The sequence below is a fragment of the Bombyx mori genome, chromosome 13 (assembly GCF_030269925.1).
Source record: "Bombyx mori chromosome 13, ASM3026992v2".
Classification (NCBI taxonomy): Eukaryota; Metazoa; Arthropoda; class Insecta; order Lepidoptera; family Bombycidae; genus Bombyx; species Bombyx mori.
In genome coordinates this window covers 7196320-7216974 of record NC_085119.1, presented here as the reverse complement: position 1 = coordinate 7216974, position 20655 = coordinate 7196320, and the positions used below count along the sequence as shown (strand labels likewise).

Sequence of the window (20655 nt, the reverse complement as noted above, 5' to 3'; positions counted from 1 at the left end):
TCATTTTGTTTGTTAAAATGTTGCTCAATTGTAAAAAAATTCTCATCGGTAAACAAAATTTTTCTATGACCTCCCTTTGCGTACCGCTTCAGTAGTTGTTTCGATTTTACCACCCAATTCTCTTTTAAATTATCAGTTAAGAAATTACCAGTACGTCTCTTATAGGCTGCAAGCCCTAAGTCATCTTTTAAAATACGCGACATGGTTCTAGGTGCTATCTTCATCTCCCGAGATAAAATCTTTTGCTTCCGGACAGGATTTCTTCGAATTCTTTCCCTTACTGCTTTGACCACCTTTTTCATACGAGTACTACGTGGACGGCCAGATCTTTTTCTGTCACAAACAGAGGAGGTCTCATTGCACCTATTAATAGCCCGGTACACAAACATTTTACTAATACCAAGCGTATGGAGAGTTTTAAAACTTGCATTTGGCTCCATACCTACTTTGTGTAATGCAATCACAGCGATTCGGTTCTCTTTATCACCCCATTTCATTTTAATATCGCAAAATATTGTACAATGTATTGGCGCCAAAATGAGAAACCTCAATGAGCAATCATATAAAAATGACAGATTCCAAATTCAAATGTAATATTTTGTTTATTTTTAATTGTAACAGTATTTATGGCCAGACTAAGTATATTATATATTATTAAATATTTAAAAAATAATACGATTCAAAGTAAATTTAGGACGACTTCAACGAAACTTAAAGATATACTCGACTAACGGATGCACATTTTAGAGATTTGAGTTGGAAGTGTTATAGTCGAAGTAACATAATGCTGAAGTTGAAGCGATCCTTTAAATATTAGACATACAGGATGTTTAGTAAAATAAAGTAACTAATATTTATTTTATTTAACTAATACTAGATGATGATTGATAACGCCATCTTGCTGTGTCTTTAAAGCGGTTAGTTGCCCTCAATTAAGAAAAATAGTATTATTATTCGCCAATAGATGTCGGGAAGAGTCATTAAGTTGATTATAGATAAAGTTGATTATTGAAAACACGAATAAAACAACATTTTCTGAAAATAAATCGTAGCTAGATCGATTTATCGCCCCCGAAATCCCCTGTATACTAAAAATCGTTGGAGCCGTTTCCCAGGTTCACATTATATTTATACAAGAATTGCTCGTTTAAAGGTATAATAATATATATAATAACAAGATTTATTTGTTTTGCACGCAGACACTATTTAGAATGTCTCTCATGAGATTATTATCAAATATGTTTAAAATATCCCTACGTAACATAAAATAATTTCAATTTTGTTGACTATTCCTTGTTTTCTTCTATTTGTTCATTTCTAAGTATTTAAAATGTCTTATAATTGAATAAAAAAATCAAAAACATATCGATAACGTACACCAAAACTAACCACGCTGTGAACATTTGACAATCGGAAGTACTCGCATCTGGTATGAAAGGAATACACAAAGAGGGATTTGGGTGCAGCCGCGTTGAGCTTCGCAAATACATATGTATATATTATGTATTTATGACGTTTGATACACTGTCTCGTAGTGTAAAGCGTTTGGTTTCTGTCGCTATCTCTATTTTTCTATCCGTATCTATCTGTATTTTTCAATATTTTTAGTATCGCATGTTTGTTTTTGAAATCGCTCTTTTGCTCTCGAAGTGATATAATATATTTTTTATTGCCCTTGTAGGCAGACGAGCATACGGCCCACCTGATAGTGAGTGGTTACCGTCGCCCATGGACTTCAGCAATGCCAAATATAATAAGCGATTATTTGGTTTTTCGAGGTAATGGACAGCATTCAGTTTATGCTGAAGACCATAAACTTATTATCTACGTACTCGTCAGAAGTTCCGCGTTCACGTTTTGATAACGACATCGTTATTTCAATGAGACTTTGAAATCAGTCATCAAGGTATGTTACAAAACGTTTTTAAAAAAAGATGTATGGTGTCGTGGGACACCGGATAGGAACGAAGTTCCTTATTATAAAAGTATTAATTTTAAGTCCTATTCGAGGTATAAAGAAAATAAAACTGGAGCAAAACTTATTGTGGTACACTTCATTCACGGTTGTTTGCATAAGAGTTAGTAGTGTATTGTGCAAACGAACGCTCTGAGATCGTGGTCAATGAATGATAAAAAAATATGTAATTTGTTGTACGTTATTACAAAGTTAAGTCGTACATTGTGTGCATTACTAATTTGTACGCTATTACAAAGTTAAGTCGTACACTGTGTGCATTATTAATGAAAATCTTACGTTACGGACGTTTTTTCCCGGTTAGGGTACCCCTCCGCATCGTCCCATCAGGAACTTCGTTCCAAAAACAAATCGGAGCCGCGACACAATTAATCTAAATACACCGGGCGTCTTATCCATTAGGCCAATAACACTTCGAATGCGTACTCATTCATGTTGTGAATTAGTTTGAGTCTTCATTTTATACCAGTTACATTAACCTACTAGAGTGAGGTTTCCTAAAGTGTTACGACGAAGCGCCTTATAAAATAGAATGATAAGCAAATAGATATCAATAACAAAATACTGAAAAAAGTAAATTAAAAGGTTTTTATTAAATTAAAACTATCATTCAATCGCTATTTTTGTGCCAATAAAGTGCGTAAATTTTAATATGCCAAACAAAATCTTAGTTTTCTAACATTATTTCGTCTGGCGTTAATTCAATGACAACGCAATAAGTCATTTATGTGGCTAACCCATCTAACCGTATACAAACTTCAGTTATCTGTTCTTAAAAATAAGAGAAAAAGTCTTCTTAAAGTTGGCGATTACGTCGCTCAAATATGATGTATTCGACTTGAATTCTCATATTTGGATAAGATATGATATTTATTCATTAACTAGCTGACCCGGCAGACTTCGTAGTGCCTCAATCGATAGATAAAAGACCTAAACTTTTGTATAAAATAAACTTAAAACAAGCAAAAGTAATCCGTCCTACCGGGGAAACATCAAAGGAAACACAAATTTTTTATTTTAAATGTTAATTTAAATTGTATATTCAAAATTTAATAACTTTTAAACCTTCTCTGGACTTCCACAAATAATTCAAGACCAAAATTAGCCAAATTGGTCCAGCCGTTCTCGACTTTTACGGAGACTAACGAAAAGCAATTCATTTTTACATATATAGATTTCAAATGATTAAGGAAAGTTTTTTTTTTTTTTTTTTTTTTTATTGCTTAGATGTGTGGACGAGCTCACAGCCCACCTGGTGTTAAGTGGTTACTGGAGCCCATAGACATCTACAACGTAAATGCGCCACACACCTTGAGATATAGTTCTAAGGTCTCAGTATTGTCACAACGGCTGCCCCACCCTTCAAGCCGAAACGCATTACTGCTTCACGGCAGAAATAGGCGGGACGGTGGTACCTACCCGTGCGGACTCACAAGAGGTCCTACCACCAGTAATTACGCAAATTATAATTTTGCGGGTTTGATTTTTATTACACGATGTTATTCCTTCACCGTGGAAGTCAATCGTGAACATTTGTTAAGTACGTATTTCATTAGAAAAATTGGTACCCGCCTGCGGGTTTCGAACACCGGTGCATCGCTCGATACGAATGCACCGGACTTCTTATCCTTTAGGCCACGACAACTTTGTAGAATATAAGTCTGATCAACAAAACCATGGTGCCAATTATATGAAAATGTATATTTAATTTGAAATTGCAGTGATGAATCGTCGTACTCAGATCTAGGTCGGCTCCGAGAGCGTACTAAAGCGATGCTCGGAACCCCTGCAGATCCGCTGATCCAGCATTCACACTCGCAGCCAAACAGCAGGAGAATGTCCTCGGATATCGAAACTAAACAGCTAGCAGCCAATCTCAATACAAGGTAAAAACAAGACTAGAGAAAATTCGCTAAAAAACTACGAATGCTAATAAGCATTGTTTTTAATGTTCGAATTTAAACACAGACCGTCGGATTAATACAAAATTTGTTCATAGAAAGCACTATTTAAATTTTGTCTATTATCTAACTGTCACAGTATAGAGAAATCTAGAGCTACAAAATATACACTAATACATAGTTTTTTGCATAGACAGGCGAATTAGGCCACTGCCCACGTGGTCTAATTTGGTTACCGGGACCCACAGATAACCACAATGTGAGTGCCGCCACCGACATTAGGAAATGGAAATCTCACTTCTGTTGTATTAAGAGTGCCTCGCCCTTTGAACCAAAACGGGCAACTGTTTAGCGCAGAAATATGATGGTGATACCTACACGTGGGGCCTTAGTGCCTACCACCAGTGAATGCCAGTTGGAAATCGAAGTTTGAATCCCTAAGCCATCTTGACGACCTGGAGAACGAATCTATGCAATAGGGTACTACTGACAACACATCATCATTATAGATGACATGTATTATAATTGACAGACGTCCATCCGCAATTATAGCAGCTTTCCGACGACCATCGCAAGCATTAGCGCTATGTGCTGCCACACAACGTCGCTTCCTATCTGAATTGACACCGCATTCGAGGGCATCCATGGCATCTACAATACATGAGACAGCACCATCGGCTGCGGAGATTTTAGGGCAGTACGTATATTTACTTCAAATACACACTTCATTCTCCAGGGTATTTCCACAAACGGAATAAATCTTAAATACCCAATGACAGAAATTTACGTCAGAAGGAAAATTACCCTAACTCCACAAACCGTATTGAGGCTGGGATTAATAAAGCCGCTATAAATACGCTATTAATTTCAATTAATTTTACACACAATTGTATTTTAGTTTAAATACTTTAAGGTATGTATATCTGTTTAATGGTCCGAACTCGAGGACTAAGTGTGGAATTTTAAATGGATTTTAAGAATACATTTCGTAAAATCATCAATGAATTACAATTAATTGAAACGAGAATAGATATTTTAATAAAAAAATCAAGTAGAGTCTCAACAACAACAACAACAACTATCTCGTGTATCAATGATTAATTATCAAACTCCAATTTTTGCAAACCATAGTCTATCATCAGTAAACCTATCGTTCAGTTTTTGGCATGAAATTACTCTACATTTCAACGAATCGTCTTCTCACATCAGCGAATCAATTTTATATCTCGCCGTCTGATTTTTCAAAGCCAATTAAGATAATTTCACAATATTTTTAAGTACTATTTTATTCATGATTTGCATGAGACTAACAATAAATGATAAGTTAAAGACCGCTTATTTGATAATTGTCCTACCGTGGGTTCTATCATGACAAAAAATACTCTTTTTACAAAACTATAGTAAAAAGGGGAATAATAGCATTGAAAAAAACCACAATTATACCCAGTAAGTATCAAACCAAGAAGTTTGGAGACTTTGCTTAAAGTATTCATAGATTCAAAACATCATTGTATCAATGGTAGACTAATCTGAATCAATCATAAAAAAAGAATGAAATATACTAAGTGGAATTAAATGAATATGAAATTTTCAATTAGTTTCAGCCGACGTGTTTTCATTTTCTCTATTTGATTATTTCTATTTTAGAGATGATCGCTAATTTTGGTAACACTTACGCAATATCAAATGTCGGTACACATTAATTAAATTCCAGTCAATATCATTTCAAATTTGATTAAATTAAAAAAATATATATATATATGAAGTTAGTATGCTACATGAATCAGACAAATACAGACTCAATTTTCATCTCAAATGAATGAAGTCTACGAATTTATTCTCAGAAAAATAATCAAGGCCGCTTACTCCTAAAGAGCAGTAAGGAGGAAAATGAGAACAGTGTCTAAAGTAACAAATGAAAAACAATCAGAAACGTATTAAAACTCATTGACTTTGTATTATTGTTATGAGATATACCAGACGAAATTTCTATAAAATAGTACGTGAAGCAAAAACTTTGTATGCCTTTTTACGAAAATTGAGCGGACGGAGGAGTATGAAATTTTCCACACTTATAGAGAATATAGAGAAGAAGTGCACAATGCTAATTTTTTTTTTTTAAATAATGCATAAAAGTTACATTAAATCAATAAAGAAAACATTACACACACTACATACCATGTATTTAACGCACACCCGCATGCATACTATTTATTGTCAAACTTTTGTTCTTGGCGTCTGTTGTCAAATTGAGAACAGATTAAATATTGTTTGCCTTTGTTAATATTTTTTATAGTGTAGTATTGGCGAAATGTGTGATTATAGAAGTATAAAATACAATCATAATAGTGCACAAACTTACAATTCCAATTAATTATAGTCGAATTTCGACTACTGCGGGACCTCTAGTTTCTATAAAATTAAGAAAGATTTTCTGTGTTCTCTTTCCAAATAAATTATGATAATGAAAGGGTCTGTGCTACAGTGTACTCCATCAAACGATGAGACAAAAGCAGAGACCTATTTAGAGGTGAATTTGATCACGGATAACGTTTGCTTGTATAATACAAGTCAGGTACAATGCGAGCCGCCCAAGTCGCGTCAACACTATTCAAACGCTCTCCTTTTATTTGTAAACAGGCTCACAAAGCTTCCACTGAGATTCGCATTTACTTAAATTGATATATGTAATTCAGCTAGATAAAATTTATGTCACTAGCTGTCGCCTGCAGTTTCGTCCGCTTGATCAAGATAAAAGTGTTAATTTTTCTAAAATAATATAACAGTTTCCCGTGGGAATTAGATGTTTTTTTGGGATAAAAAACAGTCTATGTCGCACAGCTGACCTAAAACTAACACTTTAAAAAAAATCATATCAATCCGTTGGTTCATTTCGCCATGAAAGAAGGACACACAAACAAACAAATAAACACACTTTCGCATATACCATATTAAAAATCGATATGGATTAGGGAAACTTCAGTATATTATTACAATACACAAAAAAGTTTTTATTTTGGAGTCTATTATTAAACAACTATGTTACTAATTTAAAACGATATACTTACCGACAATTTCGATAGTCGATTTATCGACTTTGAACAGCATTAGCTGAGCCACCTCCTTTTACCTTTTTTTCATTTCTTTTCTTTTTTTTTCTATTTTATTTAATTTCATATGAAAGGCAATAAATGATTTTTATTATTTATTATTATTATTTTATTACAAACATTTCCCAAGCTTCGATGCAATAAAACGAAAACCACATTTTTTAAACTGTATGGTTAATTAATTACTGTTGGCGTACTCGGATCTAGTAGGGCTGTGCATGTCCGATAATTATAGCGAACTTTAGGGCATAGCAATTGATGTTGGTTGGATAGATGATGATGACTGTTCTAATTACACATTAGGTAGCGCTTCTCACTGCTAAGTTAAGGGACGTGACTTCGACTCCGAGTTTGAGTATACTTACATGTAAATGAATAGATTTGTTTTATATGATAAATATATATGTAAAAAAATATATATATAAATACATGGGTATCAATCTCCAATTCGCACAGTACAGGAAATCTTAGTTTGGGATCAAGTGACCGTATGTTATTTGTCCATGATTTTTCAATTGCTTCATTAACATTTATCATTACAATAAATATATGAATCATTAACTCATTTAATTTCAGTGAAGCTTTAAGCAAAGCGTTGTCCGCTTTGTATGCAAAGTTGCTCGTTGTGTTGGGCTTAGCTTTTCCAGTCACTGAAGTGATAGCTAAGGGCGTGCCAGACGGATATTATCAGGTAATATTACTGTCAGAAACTTGTTCATGCAATTACATATGTTTTTCATAATACATTGTAGAGAATCTTTGCTGGCTTGAAAGTCAAATTCTGTTCACAGGTTTCTCCTAGTTTAGGAAGCTGACGGTCCAATGCTATGAAAATACCAGAGCCCATAGACATCACTACGAGAATGACATCACTAACCTTGATTTATAAAGGCCTATCATTAATTGGAACAACAATAGAAGTGCATTAAAATAACCGCAAAAAAAAATTAAAATATTTGTAAATATATTACTTTGTAGCAAAAATACAGGAAAGCATTATTTATTAATCATAGGGGTCGTTGACATGTTGTGTTCACAATAGGACATTCGAGTTAAGTAGGGCAAATGTGCTGACACTATTACTACCGAAGATGTCGTAAAAACGGTACTATCTGGATAACCCGACTGTTTAGTATCATGTAGTACATCTTCAACATCCCCTAGTTTATTTGATTTAGATACTATTTGACTATTTGCAGCTATTCCATTTAGAATGAGACATAAATATCGTTACTCGTGGTAGGACCTCTCGTAAGTCGGCAGGGGTAGGTATCACCACCCTGCCTATTTCTGCCGTGAAGCAGTAATGCGTTTCGGCTTGAAGCGTGAGGCAGCTGTTATAACCATACTGAGACCTTAGAACTTATACCTCAAGAGGGGTAGCGGCATTTACGTTGTGGATGTCTATGGGCTCTAGTAACCACTTAACACCAGCTGGGCTGTGAGGTCGTCCACCCATCTAAGCAATAAAAAAAAACTTCACTTTTATCTTAAATTTTAATTTCTAAACACACCACGCGATAGAGCTTATACCAGTGTCCGTAGACATCATGACGTCTAGATTCCCTGAACAGATGTCAGAAAACCTTTAAATGAAGCGTGTGATTAATTCAAAATAATTCACATAGAACTAGCAATGTGTAGAACTGTGATGTTCTTTCTTACACGTGGATTTAAAAAACCTTGGTGTCAATACTTAGTCGAAATAACGAATATTAAAATTATGTAACTTAAGTTTGACTATTTTTAATAAATTCCATTTTTGTCCTCAGGGATTTTATTTGTACCTGTATTCAGTATCAGTTCTATTTGTCGTTTTTCAATACGCAAATATAATGCGACAGAAGGCGGTGACTATGATCATAAGTAACTACGGTAAGTACCTATTCTATACAAACCCAAACTTAAACAAAACAATGAGACACCGGCGTATTTAAGCAATTAACCACATTTGCCTAACAAAATGAAACATTAAAATCGCATCTTATTTGCATAACTACAATTGAAAAGAATTTATTCTTTAGTTTGCTATTCCACTGACGTTCGAAGCCGTTCTTATAAATGTACCGGAAAATACGCTTTCATGTGTGTGTGTTCTAACGAGCAACGATTACGTTTTGTATGGGATTTTAATTTATTTAATTTTAGGTCCAGATGGCGAAAAAGAAGACAAAGGTAGAACAACTCCAGCAGAAAAATTAAAAATAAAAGAAACTATCTCTCGATACGGAAGCTTTTATTTGAGACTTGGTGCTATCGGTAATAAACAATATTTGATGATAATTTTTTCTATGACAATTTACTGTAAATGTTCTCTTTGTGCAATTTCATTTGTGTTGAATTATTACCTTTGATAATGTTCGTTTTCTTAATCTTCCCTTTCAGCATTCGGTATAGGTTCGATGGTGTACAGTGGCTTAGAATTTGGGGAATATTTCGAGATGACAGACCAATGCCGTTCAATACTGGCAGTCATTACGCCAGCCCTAAGAATGACTTTAACTTTAGCACAAATGCAATTTATATTCCTCACGAACAAAGACATAGAGTTGGGAAGCCACAAGATGATCCAAAGATTCGGTTTCATGCACATGTTGGCAACTAATCTATGCGAATGGCTATACGTGCTAGTTGAGGAAACTAAACATGAAATACATCATTTGGAGCACGCCATGCTGTCTCCAGAAAATACTACTCATAACGTTACGGAAGAGATATCCTGTCGAAGATCAAATATAATGGGTGCTCTATTACAACGTGCCTCACCATTTCTCTTTCCTTGTACGATAGAATATTCACTTATCTGTGCGGTCATTTTTTATGAAATGTGGAAAGAGGTAATTTTTTTTTTTTTAAATATGTAGATCAACAAAAGTTTGTTCGTATTTTTCTAACAGTAAACACATTAAATACTTTTAGATAAAATGTACACCGGAGGATTTTGAAAAAAAATTCCACGTCCCCAAAAATAAATCACGAAACAACTCCGTTACGCCGGAGAAAATTTTGCAGCAGTTTGGTTAGTACAAAGGGAAATTTTCAACAAACTAAATCAATGTTCCTGAAGAAAAAAGTCAACGAAACCATTGAAATTCTATTGTTTTCAAACTTCTTATGAAGCTTGCGAATATATTTTTTTTTGCGAAAGGTCACTTTTCAGGGCTTCAAAGCTCGGTAGTTGGAAATTTCTCAACTCCCCAACATTAATAAAAATTACGAAACATAATCGTTTAATTATTTAAAATTTAACCAATCAAATGTGTTAGTTGATAGTAAAAATAAAGAGATAATATTGGAAATGAAACAATAAAGTAAGCGGCTGCCCCGCTGAGTTTCTCGCCGGATCTTCTCAGCGGGTCGCGATTTCGATCCGCTAGTAGATTCATTCGTGAAGCAGCTGCTCTTGAGTTGTTAAGTTTGCTTTGGAGGAGCTCGGGCAGCTGTTAGCAAATTCTACCCTTCCTGACTGAGCCCTTGCTCGCCCATCTGAAACTGAAAAGACCTCCGGGCCACCAATAATCCATCAATCATAAAAAAAACATCTGCCTCTTTAGTCTCTTTTATTTATAGATAGGATTTTAAATGGGTGTTTTTGCAGCTGGTATGCTTGGTGTGAGCTCTCCACACGGCAGTCGCACCGCCCTACATCACTTCTCTGTGGATTGTTCGCACGCACACCGCGGACTCTCCGCTGGTGTTCTCATCATCGTCCTCACCATTATATCGCTCATCATGTTCTTCGTATTAGCTAACAACCCAGATACTGTAATCGTAAGTTATACATTATTTCCATAAGACATTTCTCAATCTATTCTCTCCGTTAATCTCGTTAATTTGTGTATTAAATTGACAATAATATAATGACTGTTATTCAACTGGAATCTTTCCGAAAAAAGTGTTTATTTTCAATACTTTTCCAGGATGCTATATTTGAAGTTAATGTTTGTGAGTTGGTTTTATACACGATGACATTAATAGCTGCCGGTGCCGCATTATTACAAATGCGTGCTCTTCCTTATAAAAGGAAATCTCAAGGTTTGTTTTTTATTATCTTAACTTAAAGTGAACTTAGCCGATATGATAATAGGCGTGCGAACCTTATCTACAAAGGCGTTTTTAGTGAAGAAGTGAAGAGAAATTAAAAGTGGTAAAGAGATTTACCACCTTTAATTTATTTTTACTGGTGGTTTTACTGGTGGTAGGACCTCTTGTGAGTCCGCGCGGGTAGATACCACTACCCCACCTGTTTCTGCCGTGAAACAGTAATGCGTTTCGGTTTGAAGGGTGGGACAGCCGTTGTAACTATACTTGAGACCTTAGAACTTATATCTCAAGGTGGGTGGCTCATTTACATTGTAGATGTCTATGGGCTCCAGTAACCACTTAAAACCAGGTGTGCTGTGAGCTCGTCCACCCATCTAAGCAATAAAAAAAAAAGATTTTGAAATGAATTTACTAATTCATTAAATTAATTCATTGTCAAAAGTATTTTAGTAAAATTGAATTCTTCCAGAGCTGTCGGCCAAAATGTTTATCTTTTTTATATTTCAGCTGTATTAGGTCTAGACACATCACTACTGATCTTGGCTCAGACCGGTATGTTCGTGTACTGCATGTTCAGTTTGATCGGATGTCATCATACTATGAACAGCAATAACAGTTCCGGGTATACTGGTTTCTTCTCAGAGTTCTTATCTCTCATACAGGTAATCTTCCATCAAAATAATATTATAGCTTACCTATACTAATCTATACTAATATTATAAAGAGGAAAGATTTGTTTGTTTGTTTGTATTGAATAGACTCCGAACCTACAGAACCGATTTGAAGGTGTAAAAAAATTACCTAAAATATTATTTACATCGCGTGCCTGCGTAAACTATTGATGATAAAATAAAATAATATACTACAACTTTGTAGAACACATTATTATTTACAAAAAGTGTCGCGACAGCATATTTGTAACTAATGAAAGAACGTTAAATATCTTTGAAATTTTTGGTAAAAGACCCGAGCGGAACCGGAGCGGGCCGCTAGTTTATTTATAAAATTATCATTTGTGATTTTGTGTTATTGAAATTTTGGGATAGACATATTTTCTTCTTGCAAGTTAATTTTTACTCAGCAATCATCATATCGTTAACACCATGTCATTCACTTAAAACAATTTCAATTTGTTTTGCAAGTTTAAAATTTCTAATACTATTTATAGGGTTTCATAAAATTTGTTAATAGCATAGAAGGATTCACAAGCCCACAGACTTGTTCGGAAGCAACTGCTGAACCCCACAGATCGCACAGACCACAAGGCTTGAGTAGAAAATAGTATTCCTACCTGAGCGAGTCATTATGTTTAATACTATGTTCTTTTGAACATGAATTAATATTATAGATAGCATTTTTGATTTTATAATATAATTTTCAAAATTACCTATTATTGTAAGAAAATGATTAATTCTTCCATATTTTTCGATTAGACAATACTGCAGTCTTTATTTATCATCGATGCTTGGTGGCGGCGATGCAGCAATTCAGAGCAACGGCGAGCGAAGCCGGGACGACAATTAGTCACATTCTTGCTCGTGGCAAACATGGCGATGTGGACCATCAATACACTAGAAAAGGTTTTAAAAAATGATTTATCATAGTACAAACATAATAAAGTTGTAAAGTCGAGTCAGTCGATTAAGATTTTGCCCTTGATATTATCTATGACCATGGGCGACGAAAACCGCATTATAACAAAATTGTCTCATTAGACATGCATGATATTAGGACTATAATAATAAAAAAGGGTGCGTGTACTTATGTATGCGCGTAGAAGTTAATTTTTTTTTTTTTATTCTTTTTTTTTTCTTTTTTTTTAATATTAAATAATTAATAATAAATATTTAACGTGAATAATTTAATAATAGTTAGTATGAATTATATTAAATAATAATTTTGTCATTTATATTACTAAAAAATGAATGCTAATAACACTTTTTTTACGGGTGTACATGCGCGAAAGTTCATCTGCGGCTATATTCAGACTCGCCAAGTTACGTCGGTCGTATTGTAATGAGCGATTTAGTGGGCAACTTCATTCTGTTAATTTTGTGTCACGGTGCGCATCATAAAATTTCACTCTCATCAATTTTTCATAACGCGCCCAAAGAAGTATAACTTCAATTATTATTTCATTATAATCTTTAAGTCCGTAAAAGGAAATCAGAGTTTGCTTTAAGGACGTCATGTCATTACTATATTATAATTTTAGTACAAGACTTCGGATGTTCTGAAAAACCGTTTCCCGTATTACGAAAATATCAGATATAGAATAAATAAATAGATAAACAACGCAAAACACTGATTTCGTATCCTTATCGGCATTACAAAATAAACAAATTTTGATAAAACATTTGAACGTTTTTACGTTGAACGCGGCTGCGGACAAACGCATTAACTAAATTGAGCGATAATATAAATTGGCCGAATACCGAGTAGCTTCCAGTGACATGGAAACTCGATCATTTATATATGATATTCGGTTATTGTTCGACTCACCCGTTCCTGTGTTACCTGTAAATTTTGAATTTCGTAAATGCTCAATATAATTTTCCCAGCGTGTGAAAATTTTGGAAAAACTACTGGAGGGCGGTAGGCAGTAGCTTAGCGGTAGCGGTAGGCAGCGGCTTGGCTCTGCCCCTGGCATTGCTGAAGTCCATGGACGACGGTAACCACTCACCAGCAGGTGGGCCGTATGATCGTCTGCCTAAAAGGGCAATAAAAAAATATATATAAAAAACCCATCGCGCTCCACTATGATCGCTAATTACATGGAAACATTTATTTCGTGAAACTAATCGTGCACCGCCGTCTTACTTTGAGGGTATTATGACAGATGCCTTCCTTGAACTGCCAACAACAACTCTTCCAAGTTTCATCACTACCAGATAGCTATCTCGCGCAACTGAGACTTAAAATTCAGGTATCATGTAATATGGGTGGCGGCATTTATGTGGTAGATGTCTATAGACTTCAGTAATTACTTAACAGCAAGGGAGTCGAGAGTACGTCAAAAACCAAACAATTGTCTATTACTACTAATACTAGTTTTTTGCTGAAGTTTTCGATCATACTCGAGCTCAATTTTATGCCCCAGCTGTTAAGTGATTACCGGATCCTACGGATTTCACCGCGTTATGCATCACGACCCACCTAGAGGCTTGATTTCTAATTATCCGTTTTATAGTATTTGAATAGTAGAGTATTTTATCCCGCACAGTTTGATACCATACCATAATCTTCTTTCTCTTCCATGACTGCATTTCGACTGGAACATGCACCTTATCGATCAAAGTGAGCCGAAAGGTAAATTTTAGGGTTCTGATCGTGTACGAGTCATGTATAGTACAGGGCACGCGCGCATTCACATAAGCACTTTTACATCGCTTTACTCAAACCGTAGTATAAAACGCCAGTACACGTTCAGCACTCATATACAGCGGTACTCACCACATCAACATACATAGATAGTCATTCCGATAGAGGCACCCGTCACGTGCGGACGTGCTCATCGTCCACTCGATCGCCCGGTCTTTGTTCGCCCGGCTTTTGTTAGCCCGGCCATTGTTCGCGCGGCCTGTGTTCGTGGTACATCTGCCGACTAAGTGCTCTTTCTGGAAGTTTTTATTTGTTTTGTTTCCTTTTGTTGTTTCTGTGTTCGTGGTACATCTGCCGACAAAGTGGTTTCCTGCAAGTATTTATTTGTTTTTGTTTCTTTTCGTAATTTCTGTTTTGTTGTGCTTTTTCTTTGTCCTGTAGTAATCGCGCCGCATTGCCACCTGTGTTCAATAGAACCGCTCAGGTCCGAGAAGTTGGGGCCTCGCCGCAAGGCGAGTGTTTTCAAGACCCGGGGCCGCCCCACCTGGGTACTCAGCGATCATGGACGCTGTATTCGCGGAATTCCTCCGACTTCGCCACCCACAGCTCGCCTCGGAGTTTTTGGCCTTCAAGGCCAATCACACTGCGAGCCCTCTCGAGGACTCCGCCGCGCTCGCTGCTCCTGCGTCGCCTGTACCTGCGTGCAGAGCTTCTGCATTGAGCACCGCAGCCTCTGTCGTGCCTGCCGCTCCCGTGTCGCCTATACTGGCGAGAAAAGCTGCTGCGTCGTCCGCCGTGACCATCGTTTCAGCTGAGCGATCATCCGCGGCCTCCGTCGCGCCCTCTAAAACACCTACACTTGCTCGTAGGTCGCCTGCACCCGCCTCCTCGTGCTCCGACTCTGACTCGGACATGGAGGTCGACCTCGCCCCCGCTTCATCGACGGATGGATTCACCCTGGTACAGAAGGGTAAGAAGCGTGCCGCGGAGTCTCGAGCTCCCGCGGCCGCTAAAATTAGCAAAGCCGTGAACGCGTCGCGCCCCCGCCCTCAGACTCCCGTTGCGCCCCCAGCCCATGCCACTCCGTCGCCGCGTCCGGTGGCACAAAATAAAACCCAGACCCCTCCCCCGGTTATCCTTCAGGAGAAGGCAGCTTGGGATCGAGTTTGCCTGGCCCTTAAGGCCAAAAATATAAATTTCACGAATGCCCGTAACCTCGCGAACGGCATTCAAATTAAGGTTCAAACACCCGACGACCATAGGGCCCTCTCTTCTTACCTCCGTAAGGAGCGTATAAGTTTCCATACGTATACGCTCCAGGAGGAGCGCGAACTCCGCGTTGTAATACGCGGAATCCCTAAAGAGTTAGATGTAGAGCTCGTAAAAGCCGACCTGTTAGAACAAGGCCTACCAGTGAATTCTGTGCACCGTATGCACACTGGTCGCGGTAGGGAGCCATATAATATGGTTCTAGTCGCTCTCCAGCCTACCCCCGAGGGTAAGAAAATCTTTAACACACAGACCGTCTGTAGGCTCTCTGGTATCGCTGTCGAAGCCCCCCATAAAAAAGGCACTCCTAGCCAGTGCCATAACTGTCAATTGTACGGGCACTCTTCCCGTAACTGTCACGCGCGCCCCCGATGTGTTAAGTGTTTGGGCGATCACGCCACGGCCCTCTGCGCTCGCGACCAAAAAACCGCGACGGAACCGCCTAGCTGCGTCCTGTGTCGAACACAGGGTCACCCCGCGAATTACCGTGGTTGCCCCCGAGCCCCTAAAATAAATCGCCGCGTCGCCCGCCAAAACCGCCTCCGAGCTTCCGGCCCAGACATCAAAGCCTCGGCACCCTCTGCGTCGCAGGCTAAGCCAGCGTTCGTTCCGGCGGCGGTGCCCAGTGTCTCGGCCTGGGCAAAACCGCTGCCGTACACGAACACGGCTACAACTCCCTCCTCCGCGATTCGTCCCGCCCCCGCGACTCGTCCCTCTCCCGCGACTTGCCCTCCGACCGCGTCCGACAATCTCGCTTTAGCGATCGACTTCTTTCAGTCGATCAACTTTGAGCGCGTTAACGCTTTGGGCGACGCCATTCGCGCTGCCTCCACTGCACAACACTTTATCGCCGTTGTGCAGGAATACGCCGACGTATACGCGTCATTAAATACGTACGTCCTCCCCTCACTCCGCCGGTAATCAATGGCGTATATAAGTAGAATAAAGCCCCTATCCGTAACGATAGGATTTTTTAACGCTTACGGTCTCGCAAATCAACGTGATCAGGTTTCTGACTTTTTGCGTGACCACCAAATTGATATCTTTTTAGTGCAGGAGACCCTACTTAAGCCCGCGCGCCGTGACCCTAAAATCGCGAACTATAACATGGTCAGGAACGACAGGCTCTCTGCCCGTGGTGGTGGTACCGTCATTTACTATAGAAGAGCCCTGCATTGCGTCCCGCTCGATCCTCCCGCGCTCGCTAATATCGAAGCATCAGTGTGCCGAATCTCACTGACGGGACACGCGCCGATCGTTATCGCGTCCGTTTATCTTCCACCGGATAAGATCGTTCTAAGCAGTGATATCGAGGCGCTGCTCGGTATGGGGAGCTCTGTCATTCTGGCGGGCGACCTAAATTGTAAACACATTAGGTGGAACTCACACACCACAACCCCGAATGGCAGGCGGCTTGACGCGTTAGTCGATGATCTCGCCTTCGATATCGTCGCTCCGCTAACCCCGACTCACTACCCGCTAAATATCGCGCATCGCCCGGATATACTCGACATAGCGTTATTAAAAAACGTAACTCTGCGCTTACACTCGATCGAAGTAGTTTCAGAGTTAGATTCAGACCACCGTCCCGTCGTTATGAAGCTCGGTCGCGCTCCCGATTCCGTTCCTGTCACGAGGACTGTGGTGGATTGGCACACGCTGGGCATCAGCCTGGCTGAATCTGATCCACCATCGCTCCCGTTTAACCCGGACTCTATCCCGTCTCCTCAGGATACCGCTGAAGCCATAGACATCTTAACGTCACACATCACCTCGACATTAGATAGGTCATCGAAACAAGTTGTAGCGGAGGACTTCCTTCACCGCTGCAAATTGTCCGACGATATTAGGGAACTCCTTAGAGCTAAGAACGCCTCGATACGCGCCTACGACAGGTATCCTACCGCGGAAAATCGTATTCGAATGCGTGCTCTACAACGCGACGTAAAGTCTCGCATCGCCGAAGTCCGAGATGCCAGATGGTCTAATTTCTTAGAAGGACTCGCGCCCTCCCAAAGGTCTTACTACCGCTTAGCTCGTACTCTCAAATCGGATACGGTAGTAACTATGCCCCCCCTCGTAGGCCCCTCAGGCCGACTCGCGGCGTTCGATGATGACGAAAAAGCAGAGCTGCTGGCCGATACATTGCAAACCCAGTGCACGCCCAGCACTCAATCCGTGGACCCTGTTCATGTAGAATTAGTAGACAGTGAGGTGGAACGCAGAGCCTCCTTGCCACCATCGGATGCGTTACCACCCGTCACCCCGATAGAAGTTAAAGACTTGATCAAAGACCTACGTCCTCGCAAGGCTCCCGGTTCCGACTGTATATCTAACCGCGTTATTAAACTTCTACCCGTCCAACTCATCGTGATGTTGGCATCTATTTTCAATGCCGCTATGGCGAACTGTATCTTTCCCGCGGTGTGGAAAGAAGCGGACGTTATCGGCATACATAAACCCGGTAAACCAAAAAATCATCCGACGAGCTACCGCCCGATTAGCCTCCTCATGTCTCTAGGCAAACTGTATGAGCGTCTGCTCTACAAACGCCTCAGAGACTTCGTCTCATCCAAGGGCATTCTTATCGATGAACAATTCGGATTCCGTACAAATCACTCATGCGTTCAACAGGTGCACCGCCTCACGGAGCACATTCTTGTGGGGCTTAATCGACCAAAACCGTTATACACGGGAGCTCTCTTCTTCGACGTCGCAAAAGCGTTCGACAAAGTCTGGCACAATGGTTTGATTTTCAAACTATTCAACATGGGCGTGCCGGATAGTCTCGTGCTCATCATACGGGACTTCTTGTCGAACCGCTCTTTTCGATATCGAGTCGAGGGAACCCGCTCCTCCCCACGACCTCTCACAGCTGGAGTCCCGCAAGGCTCTGTCCTCTCACCCCTCCTATTTAGCTTATTCGTCAACGATATTCCCCGGTCGCCGCCGACCCATTTAGCTTTATTCGCCGACGACACGACTGTTTACTATTCTAGTAGAAATAAGTCCCTAATCGCGAAGAAGCTTCAGAGCGCAGCCCTAGCCCTAGGACAGTGGTTCCGAAAATGGCGCATAGACATCAACCCAGCGAAAAGTACTGCGGTGCTATTTCAGAGGGGAAGCTCCACACGGATTTCCTCCCGGATTAGGAGGAGGAATCTCACACCCCCGATTACTCTCTTTAGACAACCCATACCCTGGGCCAGGAAGGTCAAGTACCTGGGCGTTACCCTGGATGCATCGATGACATTCCGCCCGCATATAAAATCAGTCCGTGACCGTGCCGCGTTTATTCTCGGTAGACTCTACCCCATGATCTGTAAGCGGAGTAAAATGTCCCTTCGGAACAAGGTGACACTTTACAAAACTTGCATAAGGCCCGTCATGACTTACGCGAGTGTGGTGTTCGCTCACGCGGCCCGCACACACATAGACACCCTCCAATCCCTACAATCCCGCTTTTGCAGGTTAGCTGTTGGGGCTCCGTGGTTCGTGAGGAACGTTGACCTACACGACGACCTGGGCCTCGAATCAATTCGGAAATACATGAAGTCAGCGTCGGAACGATACTTCGATAAGGCTATGCGTCATGATAATCGCCTTATCGTTGCCGCCGCTGACTACTCCCCGAATCCTGATCATGCAGGAGCCAGTCACCGTCGACGCCCTAGACACGTCCTTACGGATCCATCAGATCCAATAACCTTTGCATTAGATGCCTTCAGCTCTAATACTAGGGGCAGGCTTAGGGACCCCGGTAACCGTACTCGTCGAACTCGACAAAGAGGTCGACGTGCAACCTAACCCATGCATCAGCCCGCTGAGTTTCTCGCCGGATCTTCTCAGCGGGTCGCGATTCCGATCCGGTAGTAGATTCATTCGCGAAACAATTGCTCTTGAGTTGTTAGGTCTCCTTCGGAGGCGCTCGGGCAGTTGTTAGCAAATCCCACCCCTCTTGGCTGAGCCTTTGCTCGCCCACCTGTCCTGGTGAAACTGGAAAGGCCTTCGGGCCACCAGTAAACTTTCAATCACAAAAAAAAAAAAAAAACATAGATAGAATTAGTTACTTGTAGCCAAGTATATAATAAATGGATATTCTTTGACTATCAGTGACTTCTTCCTAACTAAATCTCAAGTTGTGTACGCCACATTCAGCAGCGCATACAGATCGAATTAGATTTCATAAATGAACACAAAGTTATTGTTTACAGAATAGAGCCGAGTTTCGTCCAGCACATCTGGCTTTCTACGGACCTTGGGCGTGGACAATAATCACGCATGTTTCGATGCCTCTCGCCATTTTCTACCGCTTCCACTCCACTATTTGTCTATTCGAGATATGGAAGAATTGTTTCAAAAACAAACCAATATACTTAAATGTTTAGTAGAAAATACTGTACGGAAGTCAATGCGAAAGATGCAATTATAAATTATTGATAATACCCCGAAATAAATGCTTGTTGGAAAAAAAAAATGTTTTTTTATGTACAGAAAACTTCATTTTACCCTATTTTTGCCTATAAAATGTTAATTGTTTTTCCTAATGTTAATTTTGTGCATATTTTCATTGAAGACCATAGACACTCAAACCTATCCAACATAAACACTGCCACCCAGTCTCTAAATGTAAGATCTATATCTCAATTTAGTTGTTATATAATTGTTTATAAGGACTGATCTACCGTTCAAATCAAGAAAGAGCTGATTAGTTCGCGACCGCAATATATTGGATGGTGCAATACAGTTACAATTACATACAAAAGAATAATATGGTTGTAAATTGATTAATAAAAGACTACGTTAAAACAATTGCTTTATTTTTTACGCCATAAATTATCACAGAATATTTAAATAGGTCATATTCATAAGACTACCAGGCGTGATTGTTTAATTAACACAAAGATGCGCGTGTGTTGTCCTCAGCTAACTAAACACAATGACCGCTAACCACCGTCACTGGAAAATACATTTCACATTGTTTAAATAAACACACGCGTACTTGTCGGCTCCGCTTTACATGAAATTTATTTTA

The 20655-nt window shown here is 39.5% G+C and overlaps 1 protein-coding gene across 4 annotated transcripts in view; it reads left to right on the top strand.

The window, feature by feature from the left end:
* LOC101747212 (proton channel OtopLc) overlaps positions 1-20097 on the top strand; it is a 30710-nt gene extending 10613 nt beyond the window's left edge. For all 4 annotated transcript variants that reach the window (XM_038015006.2, XM_038015005.2, XM_038015007.2 and 1 more), the window contains exons 3-14: positions 3697-3861; positions 4409-4573; positions 7563-7677; positions 8759-8861; positions 9135-9245; positions 9372-9823; positions 9906-10005; positions 10585-10757; positions 10907-11021; positions 11538-11692; positions 12464-12610; positions 19835-20097. In XM_038015006.2, the coding sequence (XP_037870934.1) occupies positions 3697-3861; positions 4409-4573; positions 7563-7677; positions 8759-8861; positions 9135-9245; positions 9372-9823; positions 9906-10005; positions 10585-10757; positions 10907-11021; positions 11538-11692; positions 12464-12610; positions 19835-20008 (1975 nt within the window). In that variant the 3' untranslated portion in view covers positions 20009-20097. The remainder of the gene's footprint in view (positions 1-3696; positions 3862-4408; positions 4574-7562; positions 7678-8758; positions 8862-9134; positions 9246-9371; positions 9824-9905; positions 10006-10584; positions 10758-10906; positions 11022-11537; positions 11693-12463; positions 12611-19834) is intronic.
* The last annotated feature ends 558 nt before the right edge of the window (positions 20098-20655 follow it).